This window comes from Acinonyx jubatus, chromosome C1 (assembly GCF_027475565.1).
Source record: "Acinonyx jubatus isolate Ajub_Pintada_27869175 chromosome C1, VMU_Ajub_asm_v1.0, whole genome shotgun sequence".
Taxonomy (NCBI): Eukaryota; Metazoa; Chordata; class Mammalia; order Carnivora; family Felidae; genus Acinonyx; species Acinonyx jubatus.
In genome coordinates this window covers 15117210-15132974 of record NC_069381.1, presented here as the reverse complement: position 1 = coordinate 15132974, position 15765 = coordinate 15117210, and the positions used below count along the sequence as shown (strand labels likewise).

Below are 15765 nucleotides of genomic sequence, written 5' to 3'. Positions count from 1 at the left end.
ATTTTTAGTAACCTCTATGCCCAGTGTGGGACTCAAACTCCCTCCCCCAAGGTCGAAAGTCGCATGCTCTACGAACTGAGCCAGCCAGGCACCCCCTGTCAGTTATATTCTTATCCTTCTATTTGGCAAAGAATAAGTGCACAACTATAGACCCCAACTGTATTGAAACACTAAACTGCCTTTTGCCTCTGTAACATACACTAGCAATAACTAGAAAAAGGGCAGTTTAAAATTTAGGTCTCAGGGGCCCCTGTGTGGCTTGGTCAGTTAAGCATCTGACTTTGGCTCAGGTTACGATCTTGCAGTTTGTGGGTTTGAGCCCCGCATCAGGCTCTGTGCTGACAGCTCAGAGCCTGGAGCCTGCTTTGGATTCTATATCCCCCTCTCTCTCCTCCTCTCTCCCATTCATGCTCTGTCTCTCTCTCAAAAATAAATAAACATTGAAAACATTTTTTAAATAAAAATAAAATTTAGATCCCAATAAACTGTCTGCCTTTTAATGAATACAATAAGGTAATGAGGATTTGGTTGAAAATATCTGCAGTGTTCTCACAGGCCATCATGAGTCTATCACCTACACCTTAAAAACCACTAATGTAAAGTAGTATTATCATGAAGTGATCTGGGGCATGGGTTTGATGAAAGTTTTGTTAATTAAAAGAAAAATGCTGTGACTTGCTTCTATGATCCAACAAAAATTTCAAGAAATTCTCCAACTTTATATAATGAAATTAGGATTATGAGAAATGATAGCTGTAACAATAGTCATAGTAACAAAGTAACGCTATGGCAAAAAACTAATTTAAAATTAATATTGAACGTATTAACTCTGAGGACGTATTAACTCCTGACTGGCTCGGTCAAGAGAGCATGCGACTCTTGATCTCAGTGTCATGAGTTCAATCCCCACGTTGAATGTAGAGATTACTTCAATAAATGCAATTTATAAAAAATCAAGAGTGTGTCAGGATTTTTGAAGAATATGTGCCTTCCCAGTTTTGTCTCAGCAAGCAAGTACATTATTTTCTTCACAGTAAACTGTAGTCAGCAGTGCTAAGGGGTTATTATCCAAAATACATAAAGAACTCATACAACTCCACAAAACAAACCCCAAATAATCCAAGTTCAAAAATGGGCAGAGGACTTGAATAGACACATGAGAAGATGCTCAACATCACTAATTACCAGGGAACTGCAAATCAAAACCACAATGAGATACCACCTCACACCAGTCAGAATGACTAGTATCAAAAGCAAGAAATAAATAACAGTGTTGGTGAGGTTATGAAGAGGGAACCCCCATGCACTACTGGTGGGAATAAAACCATTGCCATTGTAGCTACTATAGAAAACAGTATGGGTGTTTCTCAAAAAATTAAAAGTAGAAATACCATATGAGTTAGTAATTCTACTTTTGGGTATTTACCCAAGGAGAACAGAAATAGAAATTCAAAAAGATATATGCACCCTCATGTTTATTGCAGCATTGTTTACAATAGCCAAGATATGTAAACAACCTGTGTGTCCACTGATAAAGGAATGGATAACAAAGATGTGTGTATATACATGAGTATGTGCATGCATGCGTGTATACACACACTGTGAAGTATTACTCAGCTGTAAAAAAAAAAAAGAATGAAATCTTGCCATTTGCAACAACATGGATGGACCTGGAGGGTATTTTGCATAGTGAAATAAGTCAGACAGAAAAAGACAAATACCATACGATTTCACTTCATATGTGGAATCTAAAAAACAAACAGAAAAACAGAAATAGACTGATAAATACAGAGAACAACCTGTGATTGCCAGAGGGGAGGTTGATGAGGGGTTGGCAAGAATGGTGAACAGATTAAGAAGGTCAGACTCCCAGTTACAAAATGAATAAGTCACAGGGATGAAAAGTACAGCACAGGGAATATAGTCAATAAGATTACATTAACTTCATATGGTGACAAGATGCTTAACTACACTTACTGTGGTGAGCCTTTATTAATGTATAGAATTGTCGAGCCACTGTCTTGTGTACCTGAGATGAATACAATATTGTAAGTCAACTATACTTCCAAAATAGAATAAACCATTGTCGGGGGGGAAAAAATGTATTTAACTGCTTAGCCGTTTCAGAATCTTAAATAAGTTATTTGTGTTTGTTTTGTGTCCTTTTGCCTTTTCCCCCCAAAATATTTCCAAGTGAACAACCAAAGAATCCTTCTATATGAAACCAAAGAGTATTATTAGATCTCTTATTTCTGAGATACTGAAGGGCTTGGTAGTTTATATTAAGTGGTTTCTGTAATAATGTCAGTTTACTATCCAAAGGTATCTAGAAGGGATAAAGGAACAAATGGCAGTTTGAAATTTTTACATGACATTTTCTGAGTGTAGCTCAGTGTTTGCTTTGTGTTTCTGTCTGTGACAAAGTAAAGTCAGTACTGGAATCTAATTTGTACTCTTACTGGTTATATATATAATGACCCTATAGACACTTGTCTGCCTACATCCCTTTTTCTAGATTCCTGGAAGCCTGCTGATACTGAGGGCAAGAAGCAGTATGACAGGGAGTTTTTGCTGGACTTTCAGTTCATGCCAGCCTGTATACAGAAACCAGAGGGCCTGCCTCCCATCAGTGACGTGGTTCTGGACAAAGTAAGCAACATACTCAGAGAAAGCTATGTCTTTCTGGTGGGAACTGGTTTTATCAGTATAAATATATGAAGTATGAGCAATTTTTAGGAATTATTAGACTAAATGTATTTGAATTCTAATATATGTTCATGTATTATAGTTTTCCTACATAGTGCTGTTGGATTTGAGGTTTACTATAGATTGCTGTAACCTTGGGGTTTGGCCCATATTTGAATGGTGAAGTTTTAAAATTGATTAATTGTCTGCTTATTCCAGTTGTTGCCTAGTGATATGGTGAAAAACGTTTGTCTGTTGGGCTACTATGGCTAAAGTGATATGGAGCTCTTTCTTCACTATTCTAAAATTTCAGTATAGAATTAGAATGGCATTGAGGACAGGTCAGATTGTATCTCAGAATTTCCCTAATACATACTTACAGTGATTCATCTTCACTTCTGGCAAATAAATAGGCACCCTTTCTTTTAACATCTGATCCTAATGGTGCATACAGAAAATTAGTACAGTGTTTATTTTGTCTTTATTAAATTAAAAAGAGTAGAGTCAGATGCATATCTGCCCAAGTAACTATACACACACACACACACGTGTGTGTGTGTATAAATGATGAACCAGTGCTGGTGACCAAGCTTAAAATACTTTTGTTTTGGGGCGCCTGGGTGGCTCAGTCGGTTGAGCGTCCGACTTCGGCTCAGGTCATGATCTCACAGTCTGTGGGTTCGAGCCCCACATCAGGCTCTGTGCTGACCGCTTGCTCAGAGCCTGGAGCCTGCTTCAGATTCTGTGTGTCCTCTCTCTGCCCCTCCCCCGCTCACACTTTGTCTCACTCTGTTTCTCAAAAATAAATAAATGTAAAAAAAATTTTTTTTAATAAAATATAAAAAAAAATACTTTTGTTTTAAAAAGAAACTATTAATCTTTAGTGACGTGTAGATGGTAACTATCTTACAGAAGGAGATCTACCTCTTTTTGAGATTCCCAGCAGCTGCTTATCCAGACCATATTTGTATTAGTTTCCTCTTTTAAAGCAATAGGTTTTCTTATTTCTCTTGGTATCTGAATCTCTCTTAGGTACTTATTTGGTAGTGCTCATTTGAGACTACTTTACAAGGGGAGGTTTTATATACACTTAAATTAGATTATCCTCTAGGAAATAACTCTTCTTGTCCTCCTAATAGTTTTCTGACTGCATCCATTTATTAGTTGACTTCTCCCTGAGCTACTTAGCTTTTTTAGTCTGTAGTCACATTATATGTCTATACCTCCCGTTAATAAGGCAAACCAAGTGAGATTTTAAATGGTGATCACACATGAAAAATATCTCCTTTAGAGACTTACTGTCACTCAAAATACATACTTTACTAACTGTAAGGCAACAGCAACAAAATCAAAATGAGCTATGGCAGGATTCCTCTAGATAAGTTGCTATGATGTCCTGGTGAATATCCTGGAAAAAAATCCCCAAATTTGCTCCTAGTTCATTGGTTCTCATAGCTCTTCTTGTGCCATTCTGCTGGTCCTGAGTGTCTGGTAAGCCAGTCTACTGATTGTGTTTAGCCTCCCCTCGGGAATTTTTAGGCCTAATCAGTCCCAGGGCACCAGAAAGCGATTACTGACCTAAGGGCTCTAAGGCTAGTCTGGAGGAGGGACCATGGTTCACATAGGACTTTGCTCGTTCAGAAAGCCAGTGCTTATCATTTTAGCTGATCCATCTTTTCTGTCTAGGTTTTTGCCTTTTTGGCACTGAACGCTTTGGAACTTGTGTTAAACTTTCCTTTGCTTCTTCATGCAGATCAACCAACCCAAATTGCCAATGCGAACTCTGGATCCTCGGATTTTGCCTCGAGGACCAGATTTTACTCCAGCCTTTGCAGATTTTGGAAGGCAAACCCCTGGTGGAAGAGGTGTACCTGTAAGTGCAAGTTTCCTACAACCCAATTAGTTACAAACTGTCATAGACTTCATGACATCTTGTCTCACAGCAAGAGAACGGCTTTTTTTCATTGATTCTTCTAACCAAGAAGTGGAAGAGGTGAAGACTCTCCTTTTTTCCATACTAACATTAAAGCAAATAAAGAATACATTTGAGTCATTTTTACTTGAGAGAAGTTGGTCTGCATTAATTTGGTCTCGATTTTTTTTTCATATGTTTTTCCATTCAAATGAACTGCAGATGGATTAAAAATAGAGCCAAACCTAAATAGGATTTCTGGTTTGTTTTGAGGTGCCCTGATACAGTTGAGATCTCTGATGACATTCAGCTAATGGTCATCTCTTTGTCTTTGTTTCTACAGATTTGCAAAGTGCAGAGCAGGCATGGATCGCCAATTCTGGAACAGAGCAAAGCCCCAGCTTGCGCTCCACTGGCAATGTCGCACCCACCCCTGAAGAGCCTGCCTCTTGGGGTGCGCTGAATCTTTTTTTTTTTTCTTTTTTTTTTTTAACAAGAGTCTCTGGTGTTACGATATTTTCTGTTTTGTTCTTCTCACTTACTGTAGGTTGTGAAGTCAAAATATGAACAAATGACACGTACAAAAGAGTGCAGTATTCATAAACTGCAGGTTGCCTTTACACCCCCAGTAGCAGGCTCTTCAGCGGTAGAAGTGACATCACCAGTGGAGTTATGCTGGGGCACTGCCCTGTGCAGGATGCGGCAGGCTGTGCCTACTCCATGCTTTGTAGACTTGCAGAAAGCATGGGGGAAAGTTGCCGATGATGTGAATACCTTTTTTTCCCCCTCGTTGGAATGGTATTGAGAGGGCTTAATTGAAACTTGGGGAGGAGCTGGGGGTTTGATATACATTCGCAGATCACCTTGTTAAGACAACTTTATTTTATGTTTGTAAAAATATTTTTATTTAAGGTGACACTTTTTATTTCCCCATCACCTTTTTATTTCTGGAATGGCAACTTTTGATACCTGCTTCGAAATAAGACTGTATCATCAGAAACTAATGCCACTTGGTAGAGATTTGAATTATTTGTTGTTTGCCTGCAGCCAGACACTAATTAAAAATACCTCAGTGCCTACAATGTGTTGGAGGCTTTGCAAAACCTACAGAAAATATCCGTAATTTGAAGCATATTATTTAGTGAGCATCAACATCTTAAAGGTATCTCTGTGTGTGATATTCTGTTCTCACACAGGATTGAAACTGAATCTTTATTTTCTGTAAATACTAAATTAAAATTTTTTTCTAAAGAGTGAAAGTCTTTCACCAGAAAGTCGTAGAAAGCAGCTTTCTAGAAACCATTTGATGCTTTATTTTTCAGCATTTCCCTTTTTGGTGATTTAAAGTTGTGTTTCTGTTAGTGTTTATTTGTGTTTTAGTTTCGGTTTTGATTTATATCTTTGTTTTGCCACACATTGGAAATAACGTTGATGCTGTTTTGATTTCTCTCTGGTTAACAGCATCTGTCCTTATCATATTGCTCTGTGTTGTTCATATGTCCTTCACAGAAGGTATGATTTGTTGCGTCTCCTCTTGCAGCGTGTGCTGTCTGTCCCTTTTTATCACCAGCTCGCTATAGAATTAGGTATAGCTAAAAGGAAATACTGTGAATTTAGAATAAGCTCCATTTCTTTTAAAACACTGAAATTAGAAAATGAATTTTGAAACTATCACAATGTATGTTTGCCCACTAATCTACATGCTTACTTGTATCATATAAATGAGTTATTTGGTGCATTCAAAGTAATGTGATTGGAAATGAGCCATTATCAAGAATTTGTAATGTCTCCAAAAAAGTCAGTTATTTCACTTTCTTTAAATAGCTCTGTCATGTGCCACAAGCTAATTTTTAAGCAAAATTGAGACTCATCAGAGTAATACTGATATGTTAAGCCTTAATGCAAGTAATTACTTTTCCAGCATCTCCCATAGCTAACAAACATTCTTTGCTTAATTTGTGCTGCTTCCCTTGGTATGTTGTTGTAGATTCAGATGGGAGTTTCATAGGATGTAGATGTCTGACATATAAAGGAACAGTTAATGATGCTGTTTGGGAAAAAGCAGCAGCCCTGCTCTTCATAGTTTTTGGTTCGGAACTTCCTCTAATCATTTTTCCCAGCTCCCCATTGACTTATAAATGATTACCACCCAAAGATCTTGCGATCTACTAGGTATGGTTCATGGTGTGGCTTAAGTAACTATGACTCCTAGTATGAACTTTCCTGCAAAAGAGGTGTTATAAAATATGTTGAATGCATAGCAGTTGTTTTAACATGTCATGCAGTTACATAAAATCTTCCAACATAAAGGTCTTTTTATGGATAGTAACGTACATATCCATTAGAAGCACTCAGGCAGTATCCTCTCTGTAGTTTTTTAAAAGTCAGATTACTTAAGGTCACCTGGATGGCTCAGACGAAGTTGAGCATCTGACTTACACTCAGGTCGTGATCTCACAATTTGAGAGTACGAGCCCTACATCAGGCTCGTTGCTGTCAGCCTGTCAGTGCAGAGCCTGCTTCATATCCTCTGTCCCCCTTCCCCCCCCCGCCCCACTTCTGCCCATTCCCTTTCTCTCAAAAAATAAATAAAACATTAAAATAAATAAATAAAAGTCAAATTACTTAGGAATTGTGATGCTAATTTTAATAGTAATCTGGGTAGACATCACAGAAAGTGCCCCAAAGGAAATGTACTGAGAGAGAGGCAGTGGGCGTAGACTAGTAATTTCACATTTATTTAGCTGAGCTATTATAAAAATCCTAGGGGTAAAGAGGTTTTCTGAGTTTATATCATCCTTCCGTCCTTAAAGGAACACTTGCTTATCTTTCTTCAAAACTTGGTAGGATGAATATTGGTCCTGTTTTCCTGGATTAATCCAGGTAAGCAGAGGAGTTTGAGATTAACAGTCTCCGAAGGAGATAAGAGCGATGTGTACTAAATTCTAAAGCAGAGATGGGTATGACTTCTTATTTAATACATTTAAGAGAAATATATGATAGTCAGTAAAAAAGTTTAAACTTAAATTCGTCAGAAAAAAAAATCTGCAGCTTACTAGTTTATCAACGCCAAATTTTGATGCTTCATTTGAGTTGTGCTATTTTTGGGCCCTGAGCCGTGAACACATTGTACCTTAAAATTCCTCTTTCAACCTGGAAGTTCCTCTTCCAATCAGGATTGTTTCTTTTAACAGGCTTCGTTTTTTGTTAAATATTTCCTCCTTAGCTCATAATACAGGATCCTGGGTTTTGTTCGTGTTTAGTAAATAAATCATTCATTATATATGGCACATTTTCTGAAGGATGTGATACATTTCACAATTGTATTGTTTTCCACACACATGCAAAGGACATGAAGTATTTAAGGGTAATTATACCATTACAGATACCACTTTTTAAAAAGTTGTTTTTCTTTTTTTTTTTTTTTTTTTTTTTGATGATCACTTACCTGTTTGTTTGTTTTTTAATGTTTATTAATTTTTGAGAGAGAAGAGTAGGGGAGGGGCAGAGAGAGAAAGGGGCAGAGGAGCTGAAGTGGACTCTACTGACACCACAGAGCCCGATGTGGGGCTTGAACCCATGAGCTGTGAGATAATGACCTGAGTAGAAGTTGGACACCCAACCGACTGATTGAGCCACCCAGGTGCCCCACCTTACCTAGTTTTTAAGGTCCTTTTATATCCCGTATGTCTCTGATCCTCATAATAACTTTGTAGGTAGGACCAGCATTTAATATATGAGAAAACCTAAGTTCAACAATGTTAAGAGACTGGCTCACAGTAACTTTGCTTATAATTAGCAGAATTGAACTCAGAAGTCCACAGTTCTTTTGTCTTCTAATCTGCCTCTCTTTTCTGCTGTACCATAGTCCTTCCAGGTAGTGTAAACATGAGTACATTAGAGAATAATTTATCAAGTGTGTTAAGCATTTATAAGTATAATAAATCCGTTGGGGACTCAATATACTTGGATAAATATTTGTGAACAGTATCTGTCTTAGTTATAGCCAGTGAGCCAAATAATAATTTTTAAGGTTGCCTTGGGAGCTTGCACATAGGTGATAAACCAACTCTTTATCTGGGACGAACAACTCATGTTACCTTTTCAAAACGTTTTTTCCTTTCAAACGTTGTTATCTATTTAGTAATGTTTCTCACATCTTTATATTTTCTGCAGCTCGCTTGAAATCTATACATACTTAGATCTGGTAAAGGCACCTGGCATAAGTCATATTTACTTTGTAGATTCAGATTTCATGGCATATTCATTGATGTTTCCATAACTTTCTGGAAATGGAAATTTCCTACTTCATTCAAACATAATTAAAATTATATCCCAAATTATGCTTACTATGGCTCTTACCTGATTTTGACATAATTACCTTTCATTACACCCATTAGTCTTTGTTCTTAACAAATTCTTACATGCACATGCATGGATTAATTTGAATATCTTGTGATAGAATTGTTTATATGAACTTATTCAAGTATTGAAAAAGATTTAACTCCTGTAAGTGAACACTAGACTATAACCTGAATTATAAAAATCAGATAATCGGTGTACTGCATTCTCTTACAGAATTGTTTTGTCTGGGCTACTATATCAATGTTTCAGTTACAAATAAGTATTTTTATAGTAGTACTGTCCAATTTAGCCACCATTCCCTGTTAGTACTTTTCCAGCTTGGTCCTCTTCAGTTCTTTTTTACTTACACCGTGTGTGGTACCTCTGCATTTATCTGACCTCAGGTTTTTTAATGTTTGCTAAGCATTCTGAGATTGTGTCTTTTATGCTGAGTGCTTAGCTAGATGTATTTGACAAAATCGGTTTGTATTGCCCAGAAATTCTGTCTTTTGATCCTGATACATCCTTGATACTACTATTCCTAATTAGGGTGGATGGTGAAGTATAATTATTGTTGAAAGGCTTTCAGGCTTATGAGCTTAGGCCTAACTAAGACCATGTATCTCTTAGAACCTGTTTTTTGTTTTGTTTTTGTTTTTGTTTTTGTATATAAAGCATGAAATTTAAGTTTCTGCTTCCTTCTCTGAAGCTTTATATACATTCAAAAGGGCAGTATTGAGGCACTAAAAGAGATATGATTCTGATCTCTAGGTCTTGTGTGAAGTTTTTTTTTCTTCCCTCTTGAAGTCTAATTACAGTATTTAGTCAGCATTTAGAAAATGGTATATCAAAGAAAGTAAAGGCTGTCAGTATGCAACAGATCTGGGAGTAGCAGAACTTAGTATCAACCCAAGTGTTTAATCTTAAAAACTTATTTCCTTGCATTTAAGATCACAAGTATTATGGATATTTTAATACACCGCGTGTAACTTTTCCTCCATTATCTCTTGCAGTAACCGTTCGTAATTCGACGACCATTACAACATACCAGCAAATGGTTTTTAACAGAATGAGTACAGTGGTGGGTGGGACTCTAGCAGGAACTTAGAGAGATCCATTAAAATCTGTAGTAAGGCTGGGTGTCTACACTGCAGAGAATTTTTGTGATAAAAGTGCATTTTCGTTTCATGCTGCAAGTTTAGAAACCTAGTTTTTGAAGTAGATTTGTAACTGTGATGATTACTGCCTATGAATTTTTATGATTATTCAAGTCAGCAGTCCAAAGTCCCACAACAAGTAAAAAATAAAGCTTCAGTTTAAGGGTAGTCTTTTTTGTTAGAAACAATAGCAGTATCAGACCTAATTTTTCATCACTTTATTTTCAGAATTAAAAACAGTAGTAGTGGAGAACATTACATTGACGGTATTGTAAGGTTGTCCTCTCACATCCCCCCCCCCCCCCCCCCCCCGCAAAAAATCACATCTAAAGTGAGTGCTTAATACCCATCTTTACATCTAGGAAGTACTTGATGTGATCATCAGGCTTGACTTGAACCGCACAGAAGAGGCAGTAAATTTTAAGTACTCTCTGTAGATACAATAAAGAATATTCTTGTCCTAGTTGTTGAACGTTGGACCGCGGAGATCTCAACCTGGCCAGAGAAGAGAGCCCAGGAAGATCATTACAGTCTCTGTGAAAGAAGATGTACACCTGAAAAAGGCAGAGAATGCCTGGAAGCCCAGCCAAAAACGAGACAGCCAAGCTGAGGATCCTGAAAACATTAAAACCCAGGTGAGATTAGAAGTACATTCTAACATTATTTTGGAATTATAATGCTGTTGTTTTAATTTGCTTTAACTTGTCATTTTGTCCTATTAGTATATTAGTATATGAGTATATAGAAATTTTTAAGACTTTAATTTTTTTGCTTTTAAAAGCATTATCGTAAAAGGTCTAGCATAATGGGTGCCAGATATCTCTTGTGTTTGTTTTTCAAGACACTCTATGTCTAGAGGGTTATGTGTCCTAGACTTCAGTCATTCAGGCTTAGATCAATGTTTGCTTTTCTTAAAAATGTGTTTTTAGGTTCTCCGTGAGTACCGTATGCTAGTCTAGTTAGCATATTGCTTTATGTCTCCTTGTCAGACTTTCGTTTCTAATAAGTTAGAATTGAGAAACCAATCATGTTTTAGTCTTTTGGAATAAAATTGAATTCTTTGCATCTTTCTATGCATACCTTCCTGCAGAACTCCTTACGGTAAATTGAATGAATTCCTTTAATCCAAACAAAATTATTTTTTTTGTCAAATTATGTCATCTTGATTCATCATTTGCTATACATACAATGCCATTTCCTGTCTTTAAGTTAGCTCTGTTATCTTTTTTGGATGTTTTTGCTTCTAGGCACCAAGACTAGAGTCCCCTCTTGAATTTTGCACCTGTCAGAGCCAGGCATCACAGGTCATATGCTGACTTTTCAGTGTCTCATTCCTTAAATATCTTTCCTCTCAACATGAATAGTTTAATATAGCAATCAAAGCTTTAGCTCTGGAGACGGATGCAAGTTCTATTAGGCAGTTTTTTAATCTCAACTGTAAAATGAAGATACTAATATTATCTACCTCATTGGACTATTGTAACAATTAAATAAAGTATTATAAAGCAGTTGGCATGCTCCCTAGAGCCCACTTGGGTACTCAGTAGGATGTTCCTGGGTCAGAGTGTGCCTTATAAATCTTGATTTTGATTCAACACCAACGCAGAACCACATACATAGTATTTACTCAGTATACCTGTTAAATGAATAAACTAACCGATGGCAGTTGGTTCATATGAAGTCAAGACCAAGATGAACTTATTCATCACAAAGCCATGCTCTCGAACCTTAATTGGTTACTTGCCTTTGTTCATCTTTTTACAGATTGCCCCAGATATTTGTCCGTAAGCACGCCCTTCTCCAAATTCACTGAAATCAAGTACCTGATCTTTCCTGAATTTCTTTTCAGTGTATCTCAGCTTTGAAAAAAAAAAAACCTTCTGCATCTCTCCTTCCAATCCCTGTGAGAAGTGTTTAATGATAACATGCCTAAATAGCTTGCAAAGAATTAGAATTCCTGCTGAATCTTTATCATTGATGATGAAGATGAGGTCTTGTTTTAGTAGTTAAGGCACTAATACAAGTACCTTACTTCATTCGATTCTTGTAGCAGCTACCAAGGAGGCAATAGACTGTCCTTCTTTTATGTAGGAGAACACTGAAGTTTTGAGAAGTTAAATTACCCAGAGTTCTCCCTATTGTTGGTTATTTCAGAAACATAATAATAATATTGCATTGATATATCCTTCATTAATTGGCTAAGTTTTCCTTAGTGACTAAAGCAAATCTAGTGAAGAATTAATAGACTTCTTTTGTAGGACGGGTACAGTTCTCTTGTTCTTGAGAATTTTTCTTCTAAGTCCCGGAGCATCTGTGTTCCATTCCCTCTCCTTTTTCTCTGCTGCATAGGTGCACATCACGTTCACCTGTGCTCCTGCTAATTCTGTGCCTTTCCTTTTTTATCGAAACAGTGGTTTTGTTGTCACCTCCACTTCCAGAAAACTCTTTCACTTGGACTTCATTCCTGCCACTGTATTCTAATAACACGAGGAATAATACCAATGGCCTTATTTTTCCTCGATCGTAATATTTCATCTTTTCCATGAGGGGGTTCTCATGACACGTCTAGACTCCTACCACACGTACTGGTTCCTCAGGCGGTTCCTGAGGTTACTGCTCCTGTCTCTCTTCTCTTGCTACAACATTCCTGCCACTTCTGCGTGACTCCTCTACCTGAGGAACTGATTTTGAGCTCTCCACCCTAGCTTTTAAACTGTCTTTAATGACCTCATTTTCAAATAAATAAATAAATGCCTCCTTTTGTCTTACAACTTGCACACTAGTCCTCTGGTCTTTCCTTGTTTTTCTCTAGTCCCCAAAGAGAAAACCCTCACACATAACTCCTTCCTTTTCCCTTTCTAAAATGACTTCTTCCCTTTCTTTTCATTTGGGTAGTTGTTGGTTTTTTTTTTTTCTTTTTAATTTCAGTTTTTATTTAAGTACAGTTGACACACAGTCACTCAGCTAGCTATTTTTGTTCCTCATAACCTGGCTCAATTCTCATTTGCTCCCTAACCATTGCCTCTGACCTCTCATGTGTGTAAACTACTCCCTCCTGTGGCTCCTACTCCACCGCCTGTTTGCTCCGTCACTTGACTTGCAGTTACCTTGTCTCTGCAGCTAAAGTTCGGTAGTCTGGAAGGCAGTTAACTGTACCTGATTTACACACTGTATGTATACGGTTTATACACTGTAATGACTTAACATTTGTATGTACTGCAAAATTGATCACCACAGTTAGTCCAGTTAACATCTGTCATCATACAGAGTTACAAATTCTTTTTTCTTGTAATGAAAACCTTTAAGAGCTACCTCTTACCAGCTTTCAAATATGTAGTATGGTATTAACTTCAGTCACCATGCTGTGCATTACATTAATAACTAACCTTCTTTAATCCTATTTTTTAGCTTAAATTATCATCTGAAATATGTGAAGATATTTGAAGGTTTTTTTTTTTTTTAATTTTAATTAACTTACTTAAACTCAAGTTAGTTAACATACAATGTAGTATTGATTTCAGGAGTAGAACCCAGTGATTCATCACTTACATATAAAACCCGTGCTCTTTCCAACAAGTGCCTTCCTTAATGCCCATCACCCAGGTAGCCCATTCCCCCACCTACCTCTCCACCAAAACCCTCAGTTTGTTCTCTGTATTTAAGAGTCTCTTGTGGTTTGTCTCCCTCTCTGTTTTTGTCTTATTTTTCCTTCCCTTCCCCTGTATTCATATGTTTTGTTTCTTAAATTTCACATATGAGCGAAATCTTACAATGTCTTTCTCTGACTGACTGATGTCGCTTAGCATAATATGCTCTAGTTCCGTCCACATTGTTGCAAATGGCAGGCATTCATTCTTTTTGATCAAGTAATATTCCAGGGTGTGTGCGCGCGTGTGTATATATGTATATATATATGTATATGTATATATATATATATATATACATATACATATATATATATACATATACATATATACACACGCGCGCACACACATACACACTCACATGCACACACACACACACACCACATCTTTATCCTTTCATCAGTTGATGGACATTTGGGCTCTTTCCATACTTTGGCTATTGTCAATACCTCTGCCATAAACGTTGGGGTGCATGTGCCCCTTTGAAATAGCACTCCGGTACCACCTAGTAGTGCAATTGCTGGGTCAGATCCTAGCTATGGGATCCATAAGTTGTGTGGTAGATATTGGTTTAACCTTATTAGAAAATGCCAAACTGTTTTCTAAGATGGTTATTGTAACAGTTTGCATTTCCACTGGCAAGGCATGAGAGTTTTAGTTTTTCATCAGCACTTGTTATTTTCTGCTTTATAAATTCTAGCCATTCTGATGGATGTGTGGTAGCATCTCCTTGTTTCAGTTTGCATTTCCAAATGAATAAAATATTGAATAAGCACATCTTTTTAGTGCTTATTTGCCATTCTTATATCTTCTTTGGTAAAATTTCTGTTCATATCTTTTTCCCTGTTTCAGTGGGTGGTGGTGTTTCTTACCATTGACTTTTGAGTGTTCTTCATATATTCTGGATACAAATCTTTTATAAAATATGTGGTTTGCAAGAATTTTCTCCCAGTCTGTTTTGTTGGTGCATTCTCTTGATAGTGTCTTGTAGAACCGAAGTTTTTAACTTTGATCATGTTGGAATGTATCAACTTTTGTATTCAGAGGTTGTACTTCTGCTGTCATATCCTAAAAAATCTTTACATAACCCAAGAATGCAAAATTTTTCTCCTTTGTTATTTTTTAGAAGTTTACGGTTTTATGTTTTACATTTTGGTCTGTGATCCAGTTTTAGTTAATTTTTGTGTTTCATGCAAGGTATGGATCTAGGTTCTTTTTTTTTTTTTTCTTCTTTTCCTTATGGATATCTAGTTGTTCCAGCACCATTGTTGAAAGGATTATCCTTTGTCCATTCAATTTCCTTTGCGCCTTTGTTGAAAATCAGTTGTATGTGAATCCAGTTCTGGACTTAGATTCTATTCTACCAATCTGTGTGTCTGTCCTCTGACCGATACCACACTCTGTGTAGTAAATTTTGAAATCAGGATGTAGGAGTCCCCCAACTTTGTTATTGTTCAAAGTCATTTAGGCTGTTCTTTTTTTTTTTTCTTTGACTTTTCAGAGTCAAATCAGCTTCTTGATTTCTACCAAAAACTACCCCAAAACCCTAGTAGGGTTTTTATTGTGATTATGTTAAATCTGTAGATCAGTTTAGAGAAAATGGACAACTTAACCATAATAGATCTTCTAATACATGAACATGACCCAGATCTCATTTTATTTAGGTCCTCCTTGATTTCTTTCATCAGTGATTCATGGTATTCATTATACAGCTTCTATGGATATTTTGTTAGGTTCTTAACCACGTATTTCATGGTTTTTGGTGCTATGGTTAAATAGTAGTCTTAAAATATGTAATTTCTAGTTGTTTGTTGCTAATATATACAAGTAAAATTGATATTTGTATGTTAACATGTATTCTGCAGTGTTGCTACACTTATTTATTAGTTCTAGTATCAATTTTTGTAGATTCCTTATGATTTTCTACAAAGATAATCATCTCCTTTATGAAGAGAGTCTTATTTCTTCATTTACGATCTATATGGGTTGTAGTTCTTTTTCTTTGCTTTAGGGTACTGACGAG

General features: G+C 36.7%; 1 protein-coding gene across 28 annotated transcripts in view; it reads left to right on the top strand.

Annotated features, from left to right (window-relative positions):
- Nucleotides 1–15765, top strand: part of EIF4G3 (eukaryotic translation initiation factor 4 gamma 3) — a 309641-nt gene that overhangs the window by 228885 nt on the left and 64991 nt on the right. For 23 of the 28 annotated variants that reach the window (XM_053208300.1, XM_027060183.2, XM_053208293.1 and 20 more), the window contains 4 exons: nucleotides 2516–2649; nucleotides 4439–4558; nucleotides 4941–5051; nucleotides 10563–10733. In XM_053208300.1, the coding sequence (XP_053064275.1) occupies nucleotides 2516–2649; nucleotides 4439–4558; nucleotides 4941–5051; nucleotides 10563–10733 (536 nt within the window). The remainder of the gene's footprint in view (nucleotides 1–2515; nucleotides 2650–4438; nucleotides 4559–4940; nucleotides 5052–10562; nucleotides 10734–15765) is intronic. The other 5 variants (XM_053208305.1, XM_053208272.1, XM_053208271.1 and 2 more) reach the window with 1 other exon arrangement.